Below are 25325 nucleotides of genomic sequence, written 5' to 3' on the forward strand. Positions count from 1 at the left end.
AATTCAAATTGCCCCATTCAAAGTGCCCCACTTCCCCCTAATGAAATATGCGAAATATGAGATGCTGAGTATAATGAGCCTGTCACTTAGCCCACTCTTGAATTGAGCGACACATATAGGGGAAAGTACTGTCCCTTCGAACGTTCAAGCCTTCGAATAATGTGAATTTTCTTTTAGGTTTTCTAAGATACTTAGACATTTGTATTAAATATTAGTTGGCTTATCATCAATTGTTGATAATTCCGTGATAATTTAGAGGAATTCTCTTACGAAAAACAAAAGAAATTCACTTTATTCGAAGGCATGAACGTTCGATGGGAGAGCACTTTCCCCTTATAATATATTTTTCTGTAAATGTACCTAATCAAGAATTCACGCATTAAAATTACTCATGAGAAAAAAAAATCAATAAGAAAAATCGGATTAAAAAATATTATAGCAGGATTCTTAACTCTAGATTAAAAAAATAAACCGGAAAATTATGTAAGTTACTCTTATACTGGGACATAAAACTGGGAATATGAGGAATACTGCTCTTACCGTAGGGTGAAAGGAACGTCTATTGACACTTTAAGATCTCGTGTCAGCACCTATTGACACCCTACGCTGTACCGTTTGGGATATGAAATTTGAACATCTCTGTTTATAGTAAAAGGTATATTACAGAGAAAACGTTATATTACTTATATTTTACTAGATACATTAAATAATTTTCATCATTTTGACAAAAGTGTCAATAGGGGTTCCCTGTCGAACAGACGTTCCTCCGACCCTACATACAATATGATTTTTTTCTAAAGACATAGAGGTGGGGTCTGCATATCATTGACGACTTCTATCCGGAACAAAATCATATCTCCAAGGAGTTGAATATAATCGTTCTTGCTCATCCAGATAAATCGGCTGGAACTGATACCTGATTTACCCCTGAAAAAGCACCTATCCCACGGTAGATCCTTTGGAGAATCCTACGGTGTATCGCACGGTTTCCCCATATGGCTTAACTGCTTTAATTTTTCAAAAAACAAGTTTTTTTGGTGAAAATTTTGACTTTGGGTCGTATATTAAAAGACAATTGATCTAACAAATTCTGAAAATGTGTTTGCTTGCTTGTTTATTAGAAATTCAAGAACTTTGGAAACTGGGCTAAACCTATGACCTGAAACAACTTTACACGGGCTTCTGACGTAAGGTTTAGCCACATGGGTTAACTTTTCCAATGTCTTATCAGAGTAAATTGGATACTCAGGACAAATAATGATCCTTAAGATTTTGAAAAACCACTAAAATTTATTATAATTCAGGATTTCGAGCCATTCAAAAAGTAGGCATTCTATACGTACAATGTCATATGACAAATTAAAAATTATTTATGGGGTTAATTCAGAAGAACTAATCAAATATCCGTTTCATATCAATTAATAAAAGCTTTATGGACCTGATTGGAATGGCTATTCCATGCCCACTGGACTTTGATGATGTCCCACACTCGAATTTATCCAGGGGCCCATCAACCGTAATAAAAAGTGAAGCCATTTTTCACTTTTCCTTGTAAAAATTTTGCAGATATTGCACCGCGCTTTAAACAAATTTGCTCGTAGTTCTTGTATTATTTCGGCGAGCATAATGAAATGTGAGTTTTTAGATAGCTTTTAATGCACTATTTCGAAATATATCAGACTGATAAATCAATTCTCTTTAGGAAAAAACTTGCCAATAGTTTTCAGTGCCTTTATGCAAAAACATATGGGAAAATGAAATGTCGCGATGGCCCCAGAATTTATCATTAAAGTTTGTCATATGATATTGTCATACTGTTACAGAATGCCCCACATGAGCTCTTAATTGACCTTTAGACTAGAGGTTTAGTCTAGTTTTCGAAAGTCTTAAAATCCTGAATAGCAACCAATTTTATTGGTTTCCAAGACCTAATGAATCAACAACCCTTAATATTTTATCTTAAATCAAAATATTCCAAAAAATCTTGACCGATAAGAAATTAGAAAAGTTAAACTAAAACCCAAAGCTAAGCCTTATGTCTAAAGCCCGATTTAGCCTCTAGAAAAGAATCTAATCCGCCTTTTCTAAGTGTATTGAAATGTTTTCTCCATTGTAAAACCTTTCTAATTTTTAAAGTCTGCTTTAAATGGGGAGAACTTTTCTCCTGATTCTCGTCCAGTCTTTCTACAACTATATAGATTTACAGAATAATCTAGACTTATTCGAATGTGTAAAAATTTGTAAAGCGAAAGGTGGGATTGCATAAACCCAGTGACAGAGTGGCCATTATTCTGAATTTCATCGTAATTTCTGAGTAGCCATAGTTTCTTATTTTTAAGTGAAAAGTGATCGTTATATTCAATTCAATATATTTCTCCTCAATTAATACCTGGTTGCGGCTGCCGCCGACTTACCACGACCGATCTCATCAGGTAAACGGCAGAGACCCTGAATCATAGATCGTTATTTACCGTTATAAAATTTCTGGTGACCAAAACGGGATTAGAACTCGGAACACTTACTTCACAGAGCACGTACTCTATCACTTGATTCGTTAAGTGCCCGTTTATTAATATTACATTAAACATTTCTTTTGACAATCATGCTCATTTATGCATTAAGGGAAAATTCCGACATTAAATCTCTACTTCTGAAGGAAATCAATATGAATTTTTGTCATTTTAGATCGCGAGTGCCTAATCTAAAGGCCAAACAGTTTGAGAAATCGTTTAAGGATCTTCGATGACCCTCCATTATTTTTGCATACATTGTATTAACCACCAAAATAGAAACGACCTTACCAATGCATTATATTTGAAAGTCAATAATCAATCACAAGTTTTTTAGTTGGCTTTTGAACTTACTAATGCATTTCTTTTTTTTTATTCTTAATGACATAAATCCCATAAAATAACCAAATTAAGAAACACACCTTGATATTTGGGACAAAAAACAGAGATAATCAAAATATATTAAGTGAACATTTTGTGTTTTATTACATTGGAATATATTTCGGATACATTACTTATACATTTCTGAGATGCAAAATACGATGAGGAGAACATTTTGAAAGTATTTTTTGCAAATTGATCCATAAATTCTGGTCATAAGGTGTGTTTTAATTTGAAAATTGAAGGGCAAGAATTGTTCCAATTTAAATTTTTAATACATCAGCATGCCCTCGAGACTTCTCATCGCCTGATTTATTGCGATTTCTTCAGTAACTGCGCCTCATCCATTGAAAATAGCACTCAGAAGAGATGCAATTTTATCCAATTTCCGAGGCAATTGAAGGAAGTTATTCACATGTGATCCCTTCTGGTATCCTGGCAGTAAAATTTTACCCATATTGACTGCCACTCGACGACAAAATCAAACACTTCACCTCTTCTATCCTACTCCGGCGTGTGCACGCAAAGAAGGTAACCCTCTGAATGTGAAATTGGCTCTTCTTCCCAATTTTCTCGCAATGTGTTTTCAATCTGAGCAGCATGAACGCCTGATAATATAGAAATCCAAAAATCGTATCTCGCATGCCATACATGTTTTAAATTTTGCACTTTGTGGCGGGGTATGACTATTGGTCTTTGGTCGCCCAGTCCCACAGAAGCTTCTTTCTCTCGTCATGGTGGGCCATTTTTGAAAATTACTCCCAACCGTCCCACTCTTAAAATGCCTAACAGAATTTTGGGCTCCTGGTTAAGAAACAGTGATCTGGCTATTAAATAACAAGGTTGATACCGTAACTTAAATTTTATAGTAAAGTACTCTTAATACTTTTCATAATTAAAAGACATTTGTGTTAATGTTACACTGTGCTGAATCTTTAAAGTCGCTTAACATACAATCAGATGCTAACAATAAATTCATTAATTTCACATAATAGAAACCCAATTAAATATTGAAATGTTGTTGAAAATAACCCCAAATGAAATTTAATACACGAAAAAGCGTATGATAATGAACTTTTTAAATAAGATTTGACGGTTGTTTTGCTATCTTCAATTTTATTCAAATAATCTCTTAGAAACTTTACTTAAGAATCTTATTTTATTTCCGTTTTCTTCTATAGGTCTGTAAAAAAAGACACATGGATAATCCTTTAACATTGGAAGAAAAGGAAAGGCAATTATATTCAAGAAAATTTCTTTCTTTTTGTAATTTTATTGCAATAATAAAACAAAACAATAAATTTATAGGATTTATTTAATTTTTAAAACCCAAGAGATATTAAATTTTCTATTAAAATAAAATTTAGATTTTGTATCATTTTGAAAGTTGAAATTTAATGAATTAAGGTGTTTAAAAGTATTTCACTGTTTGAGAAATTCTTTTCAAAGAATGATAATTTATTGTAGCATATGAGGACAGTAACTTCCTCAAATTCGAAAGCTTTTTAGGGACATTCTCAAATTCGAATGTAATTAAAAGAAAAAAATATTAAAGACATATTTATGTGAAATTTTGCAAAGGAAGGCTTTCAGGCTTCGTGTACGTACACACTCTAGCTGTGAATACTTCATATTTTTTCGATATTCCTTTAATGAATCTGACCTAGGTGCAACATATTTTAATGGCCAGCACGATCAGTCTTAAGACATACATTTCATGGAAAAATTATGTCAAATTAATTAAATTTGAACACAGTAAAAATACAGTAGGGGAAAGCGTGCTACCTTCGAACGATTCAAGCTTCGAACAAATCATTTTTTAATGTGTTTTAAATGAATTTGATCCATTATAATATTATATTTTAATAACTCCGAAGGTAGCGCGCTTTCCCATACGTGTGATTATGAAAGACTCACACCTAATATGAAATGTGCGAAGCCTGAAAGCTTTCCCCAAAGAAAGCTTCAAATTTTAAAAAATATTATGAGTCAATTTACAGATAGTAAGTACATCTTTCATCATCTGCGTGTTGTTTTAATTTTCCAATTCGCTTTTCCAGCGCATTATTATTAATTTTCTACGTTGCCCTCATTCCCGATGATTTCAGAAGAATTTTGTAATCGTGACAATGTCCATATACTACTTGACTGTAGCCTCATTTCAGCCACATACTTTTTCGAACATTTAAGCTAAGCGGTAAGAGATATAGATTTCTGATTTTCAGTAACCCTCCATAAATCAATATTCTTTAAAAATGTTTCTTCCTCTTTATTACATTTTTTTACTGTTCCAATTTTTAAACTTACTTTTGTAAAAGTTTTCTGCCATTAGTTACATAGGGGAGAGGGGCCTGCCTTTGAACGCGGCAGCCTTTAAATCCTGCAATTTTTCTCTTATTTCCCAATGCTTAAATTCCATTGTGTTAATCGAAGTTAATAGAAAATAGTTAATAGTATTAACTATAGTTCACAAAATAGAATTTTTGCTTTGAGAAATAAGAGAAAAATTGAAACGTTCAAAGGCTGCCGCATTCAAAGGCAGACCACTTTCCCCTATTCTCCCGTTAAAAAAATTTCAGACCTTGACCGCTTTGGACAATTTAAAATTAATTAATCATTCCTTCTGTAAATAACAATTTTTGTAGTATATAATTTTTAGTATGGAAAACAGAAATTAAAGTTTAAATTTAAAATTAATATTATTATAAAACATTTTTTTCTTATACAATTATTAACACAATTATTCTTTTCAAAAAGTTAAGATATTGTTAACAGAAAATACTAAATAAGGGAATAAAATTCCTTTTTTCCAATATTTCGAATTTGAGTCTCATTCTGTGGCACCCAGAGAGCACCATACGATGAAATTCCACATAAAATATATGCGATTTGCAATTTTTGGGTTCCCGGTTGCTCCACGGGTACATAGAACATTGTGAAGGGTGATTCACCAATGCTGAAAGTGTTTGCAGTTGCGTAAAAAGCATCCGTTTTATTCATTTATATCAAAGATTTTCTTTGTAGAACAAGGCACCAGCATAACTAAGCAAAACAATGCAATTTTGACCTATTTTTATGAATATTTCAAAGTTATGATAACGTACAAGATGTTTAAATATATTATCCTGAATCCTAAAATAAGCTATTACCATTATAATTCCAATTACCGTTAGAGGTTTTACTGATAAAACATCTTTATATGGAAATATAAGTTTTCCTATCAATTCTTACTGAGATAAAATTTTAACTCTTCAATTCTTCAGTTGGACCTTAAAACAATGATTCGCATTTTCAGGTTTTAAATTTCAAAGTGCCAAATTTCTTTTTAATTTAAATATTTGAAAATGAAAAAAACAATGTAAAAGTTAGTTTTTAAGATGGTTTTATTTCCAACTTTTATTTGATTTATTATTTATTATTGTTTCAACTCAAAAATAGAACAATAATTTATTTTTATAACCCTAATTAATATCACGACTTTCCACTCTTGTACGAATAATATTTTAGAATTATGAAGTTTAGAACAAAATTCCATAACTCAATTTGTGCTTCATTTTGTCTATTTGATATCAACCTTGAATCCAAACGAATTATTACGAATTTTTTTTCTTGTCCGAATTTTTTAAAAATTGATAAATCAAAATTTTTAAGTGAATTTTGAAAATTGAAAACGTCATAGTCCTTTCATACCTTCATTCATTTTCTATTGCCTTTTCCTAATAGAGTCGTAGGCTTAGAAATTCTGGATTAGCCATAGACACCTATTAACTTTATTGATATACCTTAGGAAAGTGTTCGAGCTCGATTACGAGACATTCTATTTGCAAGATTCTGAATTTAATCCAACGACCTTGTCCTAGATATGCCCTGAAGTCGACGACCTATTAACAACTAGTAAGTTCATAGTCTTTGAATTTCGAATTTAGGGTTCTTTATTCTACTATCTTAGTATGCAGATTCCTAATAATCTTATCTGTCTCTATCAATGGAATAATGAACATTGACAGTAGTCGCAGCGACTACGTAAAGCCGCAATCAGCTGCAATTGTACGTATTTTCACGAAATCGCGATGAAACTTTGTGAGAAAAGTTCATTGAATGAAACTCAATTTGTATCGTACACCAGGGACTCAGAACAACTCCAGTAGAATCGTGAAATTTTATTGAAGAAAAAAAAAAAACGATGATAGAGATAATACACAGAATTTAAAAATAGTTTTCTTTTTGTTTGTCGCAGTTTTTTGCAGAAATAAATGCCAAGTTTACAGGACATTGATTACTGGTATAAATTTTCAATGTCAATGTTTATTGCATCCAAGGTCGACCATTGATGATTGTTTACACCAAGGAAGACAATGTTTATTGCAATTCAAAATAAAAACAAGCAATTACATTGGCACGCAAGCAACTGGGGGTGTGTCGACTGTTATTTATCTAAAGTGACGTAATCCCTCAACTTCAATCACGTTCACTAAACGGTTCCACTACGCGGAGAAGAATTTCAACAATCTAACAAGATACAATGCAATAGCAATTTTATTTACGTTAAATACGACTTATTTTATTTACTATCTATTTTCTTTTTTCTTTCAAACGAAACCTTGAATTTGATGAAGTTTGTTGAACCAATATAAGTGTAGACTTTGAGCTATGATTCTTTATTTGTCGAGTATAAAATAATATGTGCAACTTGGGGTGCTGATAAGAAACCGGATGCATTATTGCAGTATGTCTTCTTTTTAAGTAACCGTAAACATCATCTCTGTGATTAAATTCAAGATCTTGAAAATAAAAAAAAAATGATATTTGTAAACCAATAAATATTGAAAATTCTTTTCAAATATTGGAATTCTTGAAATATCTATGGTTTATACAGGAATTTTAATAATTTCTCAATACAGCATTCGCATTCAACTTTCTGAATGTAGCTCTAATTGAATCCAAATTAAATCCAGACAATTCATCCTAAATTTGTCTAAAAACTTGAAATTACTTCTACCATAGTCTGGTAATCCTTATTTGTCTATGCGATGAGATTATACGATCGCAGGTGTAATCTATTATAATGAGAAAATGGAGCTCCTTGACTTTCAGTGCCTTTCAAATATCCTTAGTTTGTTTGTCTCTGTGAATGTTGTGAATCATGGGGTAAACAGGTCTGCTACTCATGGTTCATTTTGGATGCCGATCAGGACAATCCTGGATACTGATCGCGCGATCAGTGTGATCCTGGAGATAGATCGTGCAATCAGCGCAATCCCGGAAACTGATTGCGCAATTAGAGTAATCATGAAGGCTGATTGCACGACTAGCGCGATTTTGGGGACTGATCGTACGATCAACACGATCTTGGAGATTGATCACGCGATCAGCTCGGTGATCACAAAAATCCTCTGAACTTATATTCAAAAACTAACGAATATCATCTAGTCTCTTTGGTATTGTATACTTAAAAAAATGTGCAGTACATTCATCATAAAGAAAGTAAACCATATATCGACATAGAATGTCGGAACGGAATTCCAAAATATATTTTTTTTATTATTCGCCGTTTTGACCAATTAAAGTGGATACCCTGTATGGTGCCACTACCCCATTTGATACCACCTTGAGTAAAATGATATGTTTTTCAATAATGCGATATTACGAAATTATGAAATATATGCAATAGTGACTGTTCTATATATTGTATTTCATAGTTTCTTAACATCGTAATATTGAAAAACTACCATTTTATTCAAGGTGGCATCAAATGGGGTAGGGGCATCATTCGAGGTATCCACCATACCTCCTGTAAAACATAAATGTTTCTTTAACCCATTCAGTCAATGTACCACAAATACTTGAAATAGGTTGTACATATTTTGGAATTAGTTTCATACAGATTAATAGATGATTTTTTTGAAAAGAAAAAAAAAATATCATCGGGGGCGCGGGGAACCCTTGTCAAACACGCGTCTTAACGGTCACTGAATTTAAATTATGTACATTAATTAATTACAAACTCTTTTGATTTAGATAGAGTAACTATCTAAGAACACGAATTAGCAATCAGAATTCAAATCAGGAAAGAGGATGGGGGTCAATTTTAAGAAATGCGACGGGATATCGTATTTTCCGTTCGCTATTTTGAGCAAAGATTTTCCATGACTTTCCGCGAAGCGAGAAAAGAACAAAAAGAAAAGGAATTTCCATAGCTGTCGGACTATTTTTTTTGAAGTAATTGAAAGACCAAAGTAACGAAAAATACATTCCTGACAGAAATTCAATTGCACAGAAATAAATTATCAAAAATCGTCTATTTTTTGATAATTATATTAATCGATGGGTACGAATGGGTTAATAAGCAATACTGTACATTCATTGAAATATACCTAATTGTTAAACCTTATGTATATTAATTTATTATCCTAAAATTTTATATTTTCGAAAGTCGTGTATGGCAAAAACCACCCCATTCGCTCTTAATACTTAAAAAAAAAGATTAAACAAAAATAAATTTTGATAAATTAGCCAATTTGATTTTGAACCTGGTTTTGAAAACCGAAAACAAAAATGCTTTTATAATCTTTTTTCAAATTTTGAATAATTTAAAAATATTAAAGAAAAATGTAATGTAATCTCCGAAATGTTGAACTGCAAATGTTCATACCACTACAAAAATCAAATTACCTACTTATTCCGGGGATATCGATCATATTTAAAAGTAAAAAATTTTAAAACTAATAATTTTTTCACATATGTAATTTTGAGGAATTAAAAACTAAAAAACTAAAAGTTAAAATTGTTATAATCATAAGGATTTTAAAAAATATCTATTTTCTTTAAAAAAAATCTGTTTAACTAAAAAAAAATTTAAAGACTTTAATAATCTTCCGATGCGCCTATTAGATTTTCTTCTATCACCAGCATAAAACTGAGCAAAAAAATGCATTTAAAGTTATAAACTCGTTAAAAATATACATATTGTGCACTCAGTATTTCAAACTTGTAACATTTATATTACAAAATTTAAGAATGCTTAAGAAATGAATAGATATGACAAATTTATCAAAAATTGAAGCAAATCAGATCATTCGAAAAATTATCGCTAGATAAGCTCAAGCTCGTTAAAATCCGTGCTAAATCGAAAAATGTGACCATAAGGTTACTGCGGCAACCCTTAAATTTTCCCGCTTAACCCAGTTGGACAGAAGTAGCTGTCACTGCTAACAAATCCATGTCAACTGCAAGATTTTAATATTTTCAACAGTTGGTCTTTAAATACCTTTATTTTTTTTAATACCCAGCGAGCACCAAATGCTAAGCTTTTTCAAATCAGCTGAAAATATATATTTTTTCAGCTGAGCTCTGCTAACCTCGAAGTTACACTAGCGATCGCAGTGGCAATTAGTCAAAGTTATTCTTTTTCCCCAATCGAGTGAGAGACTTTAATGCACTTGGTTTTTGTCTTTGCTGAGTTGAGTAGAAGCTAAGGTTAACCTTTTCCATTATTACAATTTTATGATTCTTACAATAACCACATTTGACATTAAAAAATAAAGCAAAAAATTTAAAATTCACAAAAATTTTAAAAAATCGTATTTATAATATATTTTGAATAATATGTATTCTTAAACCTTTTCCGACCAATAAATTTAATTTTTTTGTCTAATTTTATCAAAAAATATTGTGAATTCATTTATAAAAAAATATACTACACCTAAATTAAAATTGCATTGCCAAGAATTCTTGTCCGCTGTGATTTTAGAAAATTAATAACCCAAGAAATTCTTGGGAATTCTCAAGATATTTTGATATTTAATGAATTCTAAATTCGAGAAATATTGAAAAAACTTCGGAACCTCATGGAAATACCAAGAAGATCAAGAACATATAGAATTTAGAGCCTCTATCATTTTTATTTAATGGTATACATAGTCTACTCAAAATTATTTGAAATGATTTCCAACAAATTAGCATATTTTCCTGACTTTAAAGGTATTTAAAAACTCTCTTCTAAAAAATATAAATGCATATCATTTTAATTTAAAAAATGAATCATCAAATTGAATAAATTTTTCATTTAAAAAAGAATACGTACAGTATTAAAAAAAACGATAATTGTTGGTTTGTTATTTTACCACGATAATAAAAGTAGTTTTTGCGTAAAAATGCGCTTTAGAAAATTTATAATCGAAAATTTATAAATAGAAAAGTGCAGCATATACATTATGCATATGCATCGTGCACGGATCATACATTTATTTCACTTGTAAAATATAAAACATTTTATACCATAAAAAATTATATATTTTCCGCATTTGCCGCAACAAACAAAAACGCTTTTATGTAAATTTTTCAACTTAAATTGTGATAAAACAATTATATTTTATTTTGTAGTATCCATAGAAATTCTTTTGTAGTATTTTTAAAAGGCATTATTGAACTCATTAACTCTTTCCGGATCGCAGCATATACTGTAAGCCATTTTCACTTTTTTTTTAAATCAAAAATATCTTTGCTCAGAAATTAATTGAGGTCCTACAAAAAAATATTTTACATTTAGACATCCTTATAGTTTGTAATCATTCACAAGAATAGGATTTTTATCAGTTCTGAATAATTAAAAAAAAAACATTGTTTTCCACAAAGTATTCATATGCTGCTTTGTGTACTCAGAGTCCCAAAAGAGGCGAAGGAGTTAAGTGGGGGAGTCACAACTTTTAAATGGATTTTTTTAAATGCATCTGCAACTTTATTTACCATAAAAAGTTAAAAAAGTAGAAAAATCCTGTTTCAAGATCAATTACAATAGTTGTGACCGACTGTGAGCATAATACATCAATGGCTGTTCCAGGAAAGATGCCAATATTTAATTGCGAAAATTGAGGAAAATATGCTTTTTGCAAAAGAAAAAACATATTTTTTATAAATAATGAATAATTTTATAACCCCCGACTGAATATTTGCTCAGAAAAAAATATTTTTTTTTCTCGGGAAAATAATGACGCAATTCACTAAAAAATGCAACATTTTTGGTCGGGAGTATGTTTAATACTCTTATTTGACCATTCTCTGTAGGCAGCATAGCGCAGCATAATTCCTATAATAATATAAGTAATGAAAATCGTGATTATAATATCCCCCAAGTTGATAAATAATTTCAGGGGAAATTCCAAGTCCATTTTGACATTTTGAGAGAAAAAGAAAAAAAATTAAAGAGAAAATTTGCTGCTAAATGCTTCCTGGCGCCATCTACCGGCAGTATTTAGTTCTGCCATCATCCACTGCGAGCGCTAAACAGTGCCATTTTTATGTATTTGCTTAGCACTTTTTGTTCGAGAGCTGCTGATTGGCCAGCAGACCGATTCAGCAAAAAAATGCTGAAAATCCTATTTTATTTTGCTAACTGTGCTCGCTGGGTAGCCAATTAATCATTCAAATTGTATCCGTAACACAAAGTCGAATGTTTCTGGCATTCACTATATTTGTCATATATAGTGCCCTCTCTCTAATCCGGATCGGCGTAATTCAGACGAGTTATCGACGGTTATATTTAAAATAATTTTGAGGTTATGTATGCATGCGTGTTCAGCAATAAAATGAATTATCCTGTGATGTTTCTGTTTAATAAATGAAGTATAATTGTATAGAATTCTCTAATTAATGTCTTTTTAAGCTTCTTTAAAACTTTTATTCTAATTCTACAAAAAAAATCTTGTATTATATTTTAGAGACGTTGAATAAATTTAAAAAAAAAATCCATCCGGATTACGAAGCGGGCACTGCAGACTGAAAAGCAACCCCTACTTTCAAAACTAATTATTGACATAAATAATACACTGTTTAAATTAAAAATTATTCGTCTGTTTTTTTTTTTTAATTAACATCGAAAAAAAAACATAAGAGTTCAGCTAAAAGAAACAGACTATAAAAAACTTCAGATAAAATGTAATTTCAATCATGTAGGTTGACCCATCTTTCCCATGTTTATCTTGAATACATCAGTCTGCAGTATCTTTCATTGACAAGGCTTCTTGAGTGCACTTCCTATAATCCTGGTCTACTCCGGAACATGAGCGTAAAAGAATTTCGTCTATATAGCAAAGATTCAAAAGACAAACCTCTGAGGCTATGGGATCCGGGTGTTAATTTAAGCAAAACGTCCACGTTATTGTTTCCAAGGCACGTGTCATATGGTGCTGTCTCGTTGAATGCGACTCTTCATCTCTTCCATGTTACTCTACGTCCCTTTCTGAACCCCAATAAGCCATAATATTTCCCAGTCAGCAACTAAAATGCTGAAAATCATAAGCACTGTTATGAACTCCGAGTAGAAAATGGAAAAAGAAGCTCGTCACATTTCATGTACATATTTATCGTGCTGTCGCACTCATATGCAATTGCTGTTACGTTAAGTACGCATGCAAGTAGACAGCGTGAAAATCCGGTAATTTATCAACTTGTGTAATATCTCAGTGATATTTATTATCAATGTATTTTATTTAAAGATTGGTGAAATAACAAAAAGAATTTAATAATTAAATTTAAAATACTGAAAATTTTTACTTTTTTGGAAGCATTTTGACATTTGGACTGTCAAAATGGTAGAAAATTTATTATTGATATATAGATTATATATACAATTTATATATAATTCTCAGTTGTCATAGCATTCCCAACAGTTTGAAAAGTCGTGCATCCAAGTATGTTTTAAAATTCACTTAGAAAGTTTCAGTACTCCCAAAAGGTGCTTCTATTCTGATGTGGTGTGAGTAATTTCCGATGGGAATTTGTGAGAATGACAATTGTTCACAACTGTTGTACTTGAAAATCGTGAGAAAAGACTGCTCCTCCAACTGTTGCTGATGTTACTAGGCAACCAGAAATTATCATGGGATACTCAAATTGGAAGTCGCTGTCAAATTTTGGCGGGAATTTAGTATTTCCGTATGCTGTCTTGGTTGAGTATCGATGAAAAAGTTGCTGTCCTATAAAATTGCATCAAATCATGTTGAATTTTTCTCATAGTTTGTGAATATTTTAACATATAAAATCGCTACAGAAAATTCATATAATGTTAGTAAGAGATTCAGTATACATTTCAATGCAAGATTTTCACGAATTTCACAAAAGTTTTGAAGTGAAATTTTCAAAAATTTCCACATTATGTGGAAAATGTCATATTTTTAGGGTGAATTTATGGGGAAAATAGAGCAAGTTTAAAATGAGGTTAGGAAATATTCACTGTGAATTTGATGGATTTTGCATGTTGAAATTAATAGAAAATAAATTAATGTTCTTCGTGAGTCGTTTCGTCTTCAACTTTTCAGTTCTTCATTTGCTGCCAAATACACCCGGCGTCGAGAAATTCAAGCTACTTTCTCCGTCAAAATCCCAAAAACAAAAACTTTACTCAGTGCAATATTGACTGGGGAAAGTCTTTCAATTCTGATAGTCTGGTGGGAAATTGAGTAAAATTGTCCCACAATTGATGTTTTTTTTTTCTTTATTATTTTCCCTCAATCCTTTTCGGTTTTAACATTGAATTTCAAACTTATAAATCGTTTTTTTTGTGTTAAAATTCTCCGTTCAAGACCTACTGGCGTTAACTTTGTGTGCGAAAAGTCATCTTTTACTTCTGTACGCCATGGACGCTGCTGTGAGTTATTTACCACAAAAAGTGACTACGGATGTGGTAAAAATTTGGTGTCGAGGTATAGTCGGATATTTTTGAATAATTTTAATCCTAAAAGTCTCCGAATGGAGGAATCTTTGCAGCATCCACTGGGGTAAAAACACCCAGTTAACAGAGTTCTTCTTATGAACTCCTAAGAGATTGCTGAGCGAAATTCCCTCTCACGAAATCACAATGGAATTCTCAGTTCTCCGGAAGACTCCGTCGGTGGACGATGAAAGATATTCACATTATGATCGAACTCTTAAATATTAATCCCGGCTTTCGAGCCCGCCAATCTCAATTGTAAGTTGCTTGTGGTAGGTTTTTGTGTGCTAAGTAAACATAAAAATTGCATGAGATTTTCTACTTTATTCACTTCTCAATAATAGCACCCCTCTTATGATATCCAAGTATATTTTCACGTTGAGCGGATTGCTTGACTTTCTAGGATGTGATTTTGACATAGCGCACTTTCTGCGGGAAAGTCTTCCCCACATTTCCAGGCACTACCCATTCTTCTGCTCCCCTGTTTCTACTGTGAACAAGATGGTGACTAGTGTGACACAATCGTGGCAAAGTGTCACTTTTGTTCGCCCGCGCGTACCACTCCAAAATTGCAGCATTTCAACTTTGGCTTACACGCTGAGTACTCCATTTGATGGGATACACAGGGAAAAGGCAAATTGAGATTTTTCCCTTACTCCCACGGGAAATTCCTTACACTTATGGATGTACTCAAAGAAAGTTACTTGTAATGTGGAGCTTTGCTAAATAATGGTGCATGTCACTGCTAATGTATGGAACTATAATTTGTAGAAACATACAGGGGCACTCAAAAGAAATGTAAAACCTTTTCTCAATTTTTACTCTGAAAATTATACTTTAATCTTATTATAACACCCGCAATACATTTTAGATCATGAAAATTTCCTGAATTTTGATTTCATGAAATCAAAATTCACGTTCCAAATATCTTACATAATGTTGATCAAAATTCTTAGTATTCAAAATCAGTTAAAGTATATTGAATTTGTTATTATGTTCAAAGTGTTCAAAAACAGAGTGGAACAACAATATACAAATCATTTAAAAATGAATTTTGATTTTATGAAATTTTCCTGATTAAAAAATATTCCGGAACTACATTAGTTGAAATTTAAAATTACATTTTGATCGCAGTACTCTAAATTTACTTGTTTCTGAACTTATAGCCGTACTCGTATATTTCTTTGTTAAGGAAAATTGCTATGAGAAGGTGATCGTTGAGTTTCCACAACCTTGTTTTGGCACTTTGATGCTGTTTGTCGGTCTAATAGGGAGCAACCTGAGCTTTATAGGTTATTAAACCATTAAACCATTAAACCATTAAACCATTTTGTCTTTATTTTATATTCACTGGCGACTTAAAAATGACTAATTGGACAAACATTTTCCAATTTTCCGATGTTGCTCAAAACGGGGATGACACTAGCTGTGAAAAATGCGACCGGTTTTAGTGTAAATTTTTCCCTGTTTTCGTACACATTACACAAGATATCTCCAAAACTACGTAGGTTGCCAATTTGTAGTTTTCGGTTGTCTGTTCAATATTAAGTTAGCTTTTATTTTATATTTATATTTTTTGCTAATTCATTCTACACTGACGGAAAACAACTAATAAACCCAAAAGTTTTTTCGGCACGCTAGAAACATACGGGAAACATAGGAAATGTCATGCCCCTGTTCAAAACAGTGAAGTGGCAGAATTATCGAGCTATATACCACAACTTTTGAAAGTTATTTCTAAGCAAAACAACTAACTCACTCACTCAGCCCTCTCAGTACTTTATGGTCAGCTGGGTTTTTCGATGTTTTTTTTTCATTAATAGACAACGCGGGACTTCGCTATTAAGGAGTTTCTCTCATAACTATAAAAATCGAAAAACTTCCCAATTTCGATAGACCTACTGATTAATCTACTGAAATGTGCGTTTCTCGTTTTCTTGTACTCACGTGAGTAACTCTCGGATGGCATAATATCGATCGCTCAGAATAAGAAACGAATAACTCGCATGTTGCAAATTTTACAGGAGAATGATTTGAAGCTGATATTTTACATGCAGAGTATAGGATTTTTGTGATTTAAAATCTCTATAACTTTGAAAATAATTATAGGGAAGGTAGAGGGTATAAAGAATTATCCAAAAAGCGAATAAAACGAATTTTGTAAAAAATCGAGTTGTTCGTATATTCTGAGTCGTCGATTTGCCCCGTGAGCTTATTTTCTCTCATTTTTGGGACTCGTGCTTATCTCTTTGTTCTTCTAAAGTAAATAAGCCTTCTAGTATATGTCCTGTCTATTTAGAGGACCTCGTGATGACCTTTCACACTCCCCAGGTAATTAAAACTTATTCATTGACGCCAACATAGAATAGCGTCACCATGGTTTACAGTGGTTTGAATTAGAATAGTTGTAGAAGTGACTGCCTTCAAATTAATGGAAATCCACCCGAAGAAAGTTTAATGTCTCGGCTCGCCCGAAAAATTGTTTATGTATTGATTAGACCAAAAGGTACATCACCCGAAAAATCGCGGGTCTCAAATTTCCCGTGGGCAGAGGGAAATTTTCTGTGTCTCTTGGAGAATTATTCTATACACATTATCCTCCACATAATTTCATCCTTTTCAGGATTTTGAACATTCGGGATTTGGGCTTTCGGGATTTTGGCTTTCAGGATTTTGGCTGCCTCCGTTTTAAAAGTATAATGCTGTAACTTGGGAATTTTCTTTAGAATGTTGACGGCATAAAAAGACCAAAGTAGGTGTCGATCGTGTAGAGGGCGTGGGGTGCAGGAGGCGAAGTGGTCCATCTCTCCCACTACAGTCGCATCTCTCTTCGAATGACTATATACTAATTATCAAAATCGCTTCATCAAAACAGAAAATACAGTTCACTCAAGGTATTTTTGGTTATAGCTCAGGTCAGGGAATATCGAGAGAGGAATGCGACCCAGTCTAGTTTTCAGAAATATTCGATTCGTCATCGAAATTTAAAAAATCGATTTTTCGATTCATCGTGCCTTCGATTAAATTGGAGTGTCAGAAGAGTTGTAGCATTTATTAAGAGCTTTCAAAATCACTAAAATTTTTCAAATTCTGATAATTAGAATCGAAGATATGACCAATTAAAAATCAATTTTTTGTATCCTTTCTAACTCGGGTAAGGGTTGTCGACGGGCTTAAGGTTTTTTTTTAGTATATAATCAAAAGCTCTTATGCCCAGCTAAACATACTAACATTTTTTGAGATCGATCGATGCTATAGGCTTAGTGCCGAATTATTAAGAAAACAAAATATTGTGGTGTTTTAAAATGGCGGAAGACGAACGGGGTGGGTCAGACATTACTAAATTCTACCCACCTATATTCGAAATAGTGATTAAACCACATTTCCATAATTTTCCACGAAGTCGTCTCTCGGCTTAAGTCGTAAGTGTGTCTAGGAGGGCATAAGGGAAAAGTAATTTTTCTACCTTTGTAGTGGTCATCGCCAGCACTTGAAAAAAAAAACGCCGCCAAGATCGCTTTTTAAAGCCAATTTGTGAAGTGCAATTAATGAAATTTCAATGAAAATTGATGTTAACATAAAGAAAATAGTTTTTAGAATTAGTTTACTGACAAAGAATTGGTTAAAAGGCGTGATTTGATAGTAAAAATAGACTAAATATGGGTCACCCAGCGACTTTTGCAACATTTTATAATTCGTGGAAAATAATGAAAATTATGTGGAATATCGGTGATTTATGAATTGGAATAGAAAATTGGTGAGTTTTGGAAGCATTTGTGACTATTTATTTTTTGAATTGTTCGTGGGAAATCTTCTAAAAATTGCCTTGAAAAAGTACTTACTTTGCCCGATGAATGCACCATGACTGTTCCAGTTGTCAAAAAGAAGATGGCGGACAGTGCCCTTTGCGACATTTGTGTTGATGTTTTTCACGTAATTTTGCACGGAAATAAGCAAATTTCCGTAGTAAGTTCATTAAAAATTATTAAAGAAGTGGCCAGTGAAGAGATTTGTGGAAAAAATCTGTGATTTTTACTGCTTTTTCTTGTGTTTTTTTTAATGTGAAAATTGCCCTGGAAAAGATAGCATGCAAAGACATATTTGTCATCTATTTTGGGGCTCTCGGGCTTTTTTAAGCCATCATGACATTCTGTCTTCTCGGGAAGAGGCCCTAGAAGTTCTAGGTAAACTTCTAGATAATCTGTGTGCTGTTTCGAAGCCCTTCGGAAACTAAAAATTCATTCCATTAGATCACCATAAGTGTCACTGACTGGAAAGAAATTCCTTTTTATCCTTCAAGAATTGAAAAATTTCACATCCTTTGCATTGTAAGGATTCTAGAATGGTTTCTTTTTCTTTGCAGAGGAAGAAAAGAATAAAAAAACTTACAAGCAACAAAAGAAATTTCCAATTTTCTATCAGTGTGGAAGCTTCGCAATGACTAAATTTTCTATGTTTCACAATATATATACATATGGCTTATCGCAACCATATTTTAAAAACGATGGGGAAAGTGGCCAGTTTTTAAAATATATTGCGGAGCCATGTTTATTGAGAAACATAGGAAAAATTTAAACAATACGAAGCTTCCAATGGTATCAAGCATGGGCACTTTCCCCTACGTTAACGAACTGTCTTTTGTTCTCAAAAAACCATGCAAGTTTTACAAATTTATCACAATTATCGCATTTTTTATATTTATTGATCATCTTTCAACAAAATTAGGCAAGAAGGTTTCCACAATAATAAGAAAAATTCCTAAAAACATTAAAAAAATAAATGCAACATCAGCCAATTTTTTTTAGTGTTGCCAGATTCGAATGCAAAAACGACTTTTTCCTTTAGTAGTGGTTCCTCTGGGCCAGATGTCCCTTGACTTGACATCCATTGATGAAGTGGAAATGGCCTCAGTGTCGATCCACCAAATAAACCAATTTATCTATCTATCCATTGATGATTTTTCTAAATGTCTCTTTTGAGAAGAATTTCGGTTCGACAGAATGTAGCAGGAAATAGACGGAGTAGTACAGGAAATAGTAGAGAATAAAATTGTGAAAATCAAGAAAGGTTCAGTGTCTCCGTCTATTTCCTGTCTCTTTTGAGATTTTTGCCAAATTCCTCAACAACTTTATTTCTTCAAAATTGCGCGCAAAGTTGGGATATTTTAATTTTCATAAATTTCCTCTCATCGGGTAACACACGAACAAAAACCATCAATCGGCCAACACATGGAAGTTACAACTCCGAGTCCCCAAGGAAATTTTCTGATTCTCTCTTATTTTTTACCACATACTTTCGCATCGGAAATTAGTCTCTCCTCCTCTCACCATCTTGTTGATTGGATGGTTGTGTATTGGTGAAAAGAGAGGAGAATGAATGAGCAATGAATGTATTTGTAAGTGGTCTCTCCCTCTCTCTCTCTCATCGTGGAGAGAGTATGGCACACACATTCTCATACGATTCTCATCATTCCTACAACGGCAATCGTTGAGACAACACCAAGCAACATCGGTATCTCCGAATACAGAAACGCATACAGCAAATTTTTGTGAAAAGATGGCTGACCACATCACAGTGATTGTGTGAAATTTTTATACCGTGGAAATTTTCTCACTACCAGAGCAATTCGTGTTTCAATTAGTTGGTTAGTGTTTGAAAACGGCGCGCTTCAATATTACTTTTATATTTTATTTAATGTGCCTGAGTTTGAATGAGATATTGGGTGAGATATGAAAAACTAAAACTTGTGTAATTCCTCAATTCTTGTAAATATTGCACACTCTAGCGTCTCTTGGTAATATCAAAGACATTTTCATTTAAAAATTTCTCAAGTACTTGTGTTGAGTGATTTTTTTGCGGTGAAATTCACTTCTTTTGAGCCAGATCAGAAAGATCACAGAATTTTGGCATAAAATTTCATTTGGGAATTTTCTTTTCTCAATTCTATTACACCACATAAACTCAATTTACACATGCTAATGTATTTCACAGACGAAAAAAGCACCATTGAATATAGTCATAGTGATTGGATGTATAAAGTTTGTATTTTATGAGGAAAATTTCAAAGAGAAAATTATTATAATCGGTTGAAAAACCCGAAGAGAGTGCTAAAAGTGTTTTATGATAGTCAGCAGTATTAAAGGAATAAATTCATAGCGCGCTATATTAATGTGATATCATTTAATTGGTTGAAAAACAACGCTTCAAATGCGACGCAATACACTTTCCCGGTGAAAATTGTAAAATTATTCAAATCTAACTGGACTAATTTTACTGCTAAAAGAAAAATTTCGTCCCAGACGACATTTTCCTGTTATCCCAGTAGTCGGATACGCGGCATTTCGATTAATCAATGACGAATTAATGAGCGCGTCATTGACTTTTCGGTCGCCCTCTGTCGCCTAAAGAAGACGAAAGAGTGAGCGAGAGCGAATGACCGTGTGACATCAAGGCGCTAAAATTTTCTACTATAATAAATCATAGTAACAAAAATATTAATTTGTATTCATGTAAAATACCATAATCTAAATTCACTTTTTTTTCAATTTTTTTTTTCCAAAGTGGACAATATCCTAAAGTGATAAGTGAACATTAAAGTAATTGAAAAGTTTAGGCGAAAGGCCAAAAAGAAAAAAAACTAAAGTGAACAGTGGAATTTTTTTTAAGAAGTTATAAAGGCGGAAGATATTCAAAGTAATTTGAGGGAAGAAGGTTTATAATGTGTGCGGCTCAGAGCAATCCACCAGCCACTTTTGGATACACTTGGGGCTTTGCTGATAACACAAGGACCGAATCTGTTGTTGAAATCTCACCCAATATCAACTATACGGTGAGTGAAACGGTAAGAATCAACTTTTACTTCTTTAATACCTTATACAGTATCCAATATTATATTTTCTTTGATTTCATCGATTGCCTGATATTATGGTTATGCCTGAATCTTGTTTTCAAATTATATTACATTTCTTGTGTGAATGATTGGCGTGAGAGGTTAAATTATATTAGATGTGATCTTACATGTTAGTAGGGTGGAATTCCCCATATTGGCTTGAAGAAAAGCCAAGAAATAAGCTATAAAGATAGATAGATGGATATTTATTCATTAGCAATGCTTATAAGGAACAGCAGAAGAAAGGCAAAAGTTACGTTGTAGTTTTTTAGCAGCCACCGCCGTCTTAGCGTTGATGACCAACCTCAGGAGTGAAAACGGTGGAAAAAACTCCATCACAGTTTGTATATGCCCAACGACTTCTCAAAAGTCATTGGGTTCCGAGATACCTATCGGCGACTTGTATGTATGAGTAAAATTGTGTAGTTTTCGTCTATGATAATATGAAGGAGTTGTTGATATGCCAATCATCCATAGGATGTACAATTTTATACAATCTTCATCAACAAATTACAATGTATTGTAGAAGTTGACTCGTATATTTACAAACTATAACGGTCATTATTTGAACATCGTGAGTTATTTCCCCTCGAGAAAAAGGGGTGGACGAGGACGTGCAAGATCGAAGGAGTCAGTCGGGGTTTGATGGAGAAAGAGTGAAGGCGTGGAAGAGCTAATTCGGGGTTTTGAGAGGGACTAAGGTGTATTTCCGGGGCTTTGCCCTACAGTATTATGTAAAGAGAAAAAACAGCTAATACTGTTCTTTGTTAAGCAGCCCTAGTAAGCATTGTCAGAGGAAATGGCTAGGTCTACTGAGCTCTCACAGAGCGAAGTACTCTGAGAAAAAAAAGTCTTGTTATGGATCTTGTTCAAATTTTGTCAAAAGGATGTTGTTTACTAATAAGACAAAACTTTTTGTTACATTTTATTTGGACAAAACATCCTTTTGACAAACTTTTAACAAAATCCAGTATGACCGCCGATTTGATCGAACTTTTCCATACTCTGTATGAAAGAACATCATGTGACGAACTTGTTTGGTTAATTTAACAAGACTTTTCAGAGTGTACTTTTGTTAGAGAACACTCGTTCAATCATGCAAATGTCACAGCTTCCGGGTTTGAGTCCCTTATTGGTCGCTAGAAATATTGTGACATTAAAGAAGTATGAATTGAGTCTCAATGAGCTACGTTGCATTGAACTCCACAAAACACATGACCGACATTTCCATTCTGTAGTAGAACTGTTGAGCCTAGAGGAGTTGGACGGAGAAAGCCCGTCCTGACGAAGACTCTTCTAAGCCAAACGGTACCAGTTACTGTTCAGTTGGGGTGTAACTTTGAGGGGTGCTATAACTGAGGCTAACTTCAAGTTACGACATCGCTATAATTCTGTTAGATGGGGTTGTGAGTGCACGACGAGTTATTCCGAATACACAATCGAATCGGTTCTTTAGTCGATCTTCACCAGTGTGAAATGTATGAGACAAAGATGGGTCCAATGTACCATCCATTGGAGAAAACACACAAAAAGATGGCAAAGTCCATCAGGACTATGAAGTAGCGGTCCTGATGTTAGGATCACATTTGTATATAAACCCAGGAAGAAATAAACATTCAGTTCAGTTCACCCCAAACCAACCAGCTATTACTTCCACTCGGATGCCACACAGTGAAGCTAGGAGGACGCCAGATTCGTGACTTTCTTGGAATGGGCAATGTGGCTCACTTCCGGACGCAAGGACCTGTAGCAATTCTTGTATAATGTAATAATGATAATTTATTCATTCAATTCTATATGAATCCCACCCATGCCAAGTCTCCTCCGCCGTCTCAGCATTCGTGATCAACCTCCGAAACCAAACGGCTTTAATCGAAATGTTTCTTTTGCTGAATTAAGCTTGTGTCATTATAACGATCTTTTCATTATGATCCAATATCATCGATTGGATCAGTGACTGTGCTAATTGCATTTGCTTTTGTGTCTGCATTCGTTGTAAACGACGCATCTTTCTGTGCAACGGTATGAAATGTAGGTTAATCTTATTATGTAGGTTTTGTAGGTTTAAACCGTCCAAATGGTAACATCGTTCCAAAAACTGATATATGAAGTTTAAGTGTATGTCATTGTCCAAGTAATTTCCCAGAAACTTTACAGAAACTTCCCCATACCTGAGGAAAGAGAAAACCAATCTCCGAAACGTCGTAAGAGGAGGAAATAGAGATTAGATATTTTTAACTCCAAATTATCTAAAAAGACCAAGAATATAATTCAAAATACCATTAAATTACATAAATTGATATAAATTTTAATTCAGTTGAAAAGCCTAAGAGTGATCAATTCCATTTCTCAAAATTGACGGTCGATACTATCGATGAATTGTTATCATGTCACATTTCCGCTATTTTAGTGGCACTTTCAGTACGTTTATATTTCTATCTCTATTAAAAAATGTCATTTATTGTACTGCAGTCGTTGAGTAAAATAGCGTAGTATATAGAATTTTACTGGAACAACCAGTAAACAAACTGATATGAACAGAAAACTAGGATAACATCGCACTTCCACTATTTTAGTTGACATATTGCACGCGCAAAAGAATAAATTCTGAAAATAATAGATTTTTACATGAGGGTTGTAAATTTATGTTAGCAACGCTACTATCTCCATAAAAGATTCAGTCAAAGAAGCAAATGATCACTCCCAGTTTTGTTTTTAATAATTCTTTATTCTTAAATTCTTCTGTTAATTAATACGTATTCATTAGGTTGTTTCAAGTCTGAGTTGACAGCACTTTTGATTTACAGAAAATTTCTTACATATCCTATGCATAAAGACTGTTCTTATGTCTTATAATTACCTCTTACCTTGGGTGAAAAATGTAGTTTTAGAGTGGGATACGGTCAAAAGGTGTTCCACGTCTCTATGTTATCCGAACATTAATCTAAGTTATTAAAGAGAGCAATTTAAGACATTCCTGATCCACTTATACAACTTTTAAGAATACATATACGACAAATGTCCTTAATTGTATCAATTTAATAAAACTTTGACTTCTAATTAGTATAATTACATCGAAATTTGAGTTACACAGTTACGCCCTTTAATTGTCTTATAAGATAGTTTAACTAGAAAACACAAGACAATTCAGCGAAGTTTTACTTCAAAAACAAATTTTTAGAACAGGCAGCAAGCGTTGACTATGTTTGAACATTTGAAGAGAAATTATTAATATTCAAATTGAATATAAAATAGTTTAATACTGGAATGTATTAATGAAACATATATTATGTATCTCCTCGAAGATGACAAGACAACTTTTAGTGCAAAAGGAAAAAAATTAAAAACCCGCATGGAAGCGTCTCAATTTGTTTACATAATTTTTATTTTTATTTACAATTTTCGTTGTATTTTCTGCCCCTCCCCCCTTTCTTAGCAATCTCACCTCTGTGCTCGCAATATAATTGTGACTTTTTAACACTGTTAAGAATTATATTGTGTATATTTGAAAGTACACACTGCAAATAAGTATTTCTTTTACTATCTCACTGGCACTGCACAATATTGTGTAAAAATATCTATGTATTCCTGAAAGTTATGTTGGTTTAAAAGGCTAATTCCAACATGTTGAGACACCAATGAAGTTGAGCTGGGAAAATGGCAATAATAATAATAAAAAAAAGAGAAAAAAATAAATGAAACCACAGAGAGGGGAAAGACGCACACAGATCTCTTTCTTGACATTATGTTAGTTTCCATATGAAACAAGAAAAAAAACGTGTCGGCATGTTGAAAGCCCGGCAATAAGAGTTGTAAATAATTCAATGTAGCATACCTG

The 25325-nt window shown here is 32.9% G+C and overlaps 1 protein-coding gene across 19 annotated transcripts in view; it reads left to right on the plus strand.

Annotated features, from left to right (window-relative positions):
- The first annotated feature begins 13561 nt into the window (after positions 1-13561).
- LOC129804040 (zinc finger protein 665) overlaps positions 13562-25325 on the plus strand; it is a 39255-nt gene continuing 27491 nt past the window's right edge. For 6 of the 19 annotated variants that reach the window (XM_055851030.1, XM_055851036.1, XM_055851038.1 and 3 more), the window contains exons 1-2: positions 20054-20320; positions 21160-21439. In XM_055851030.1, the coding sequence (XP_055707005.1) occupies positions 21317-21439 (123 nt within the window). In that variant the 5' untranslated portion in view covers positions 20054-20320; positions 21160-21316. Of the gene's footprint in view, positions 13837-20053; positions 20393-20589; positions 20637-21159; positions 21440-25325 lie in introns of those variants that run through there. The other 13 variants (XM_055851031.1, XM_055851041.1, XM_055851034.1 and 10 more) reach the window with 8 other exon arrangements.

Source organism: Phlebotomus papatasi, chromosome 2, assembly GCF_024763615.1.
Source record: "Phlebotomus papatasi isolate M1 chromosome 2, Ppap_2.1, whole genome shotgun sequence".
NCBI classification, from domain to species: domain Eukaryota; kingdom Metazoa; phylum Arthropoda; class Insecta; order Diptera; family Psychodidae; genus Phlebotomus; species Phlebotomus papatasi.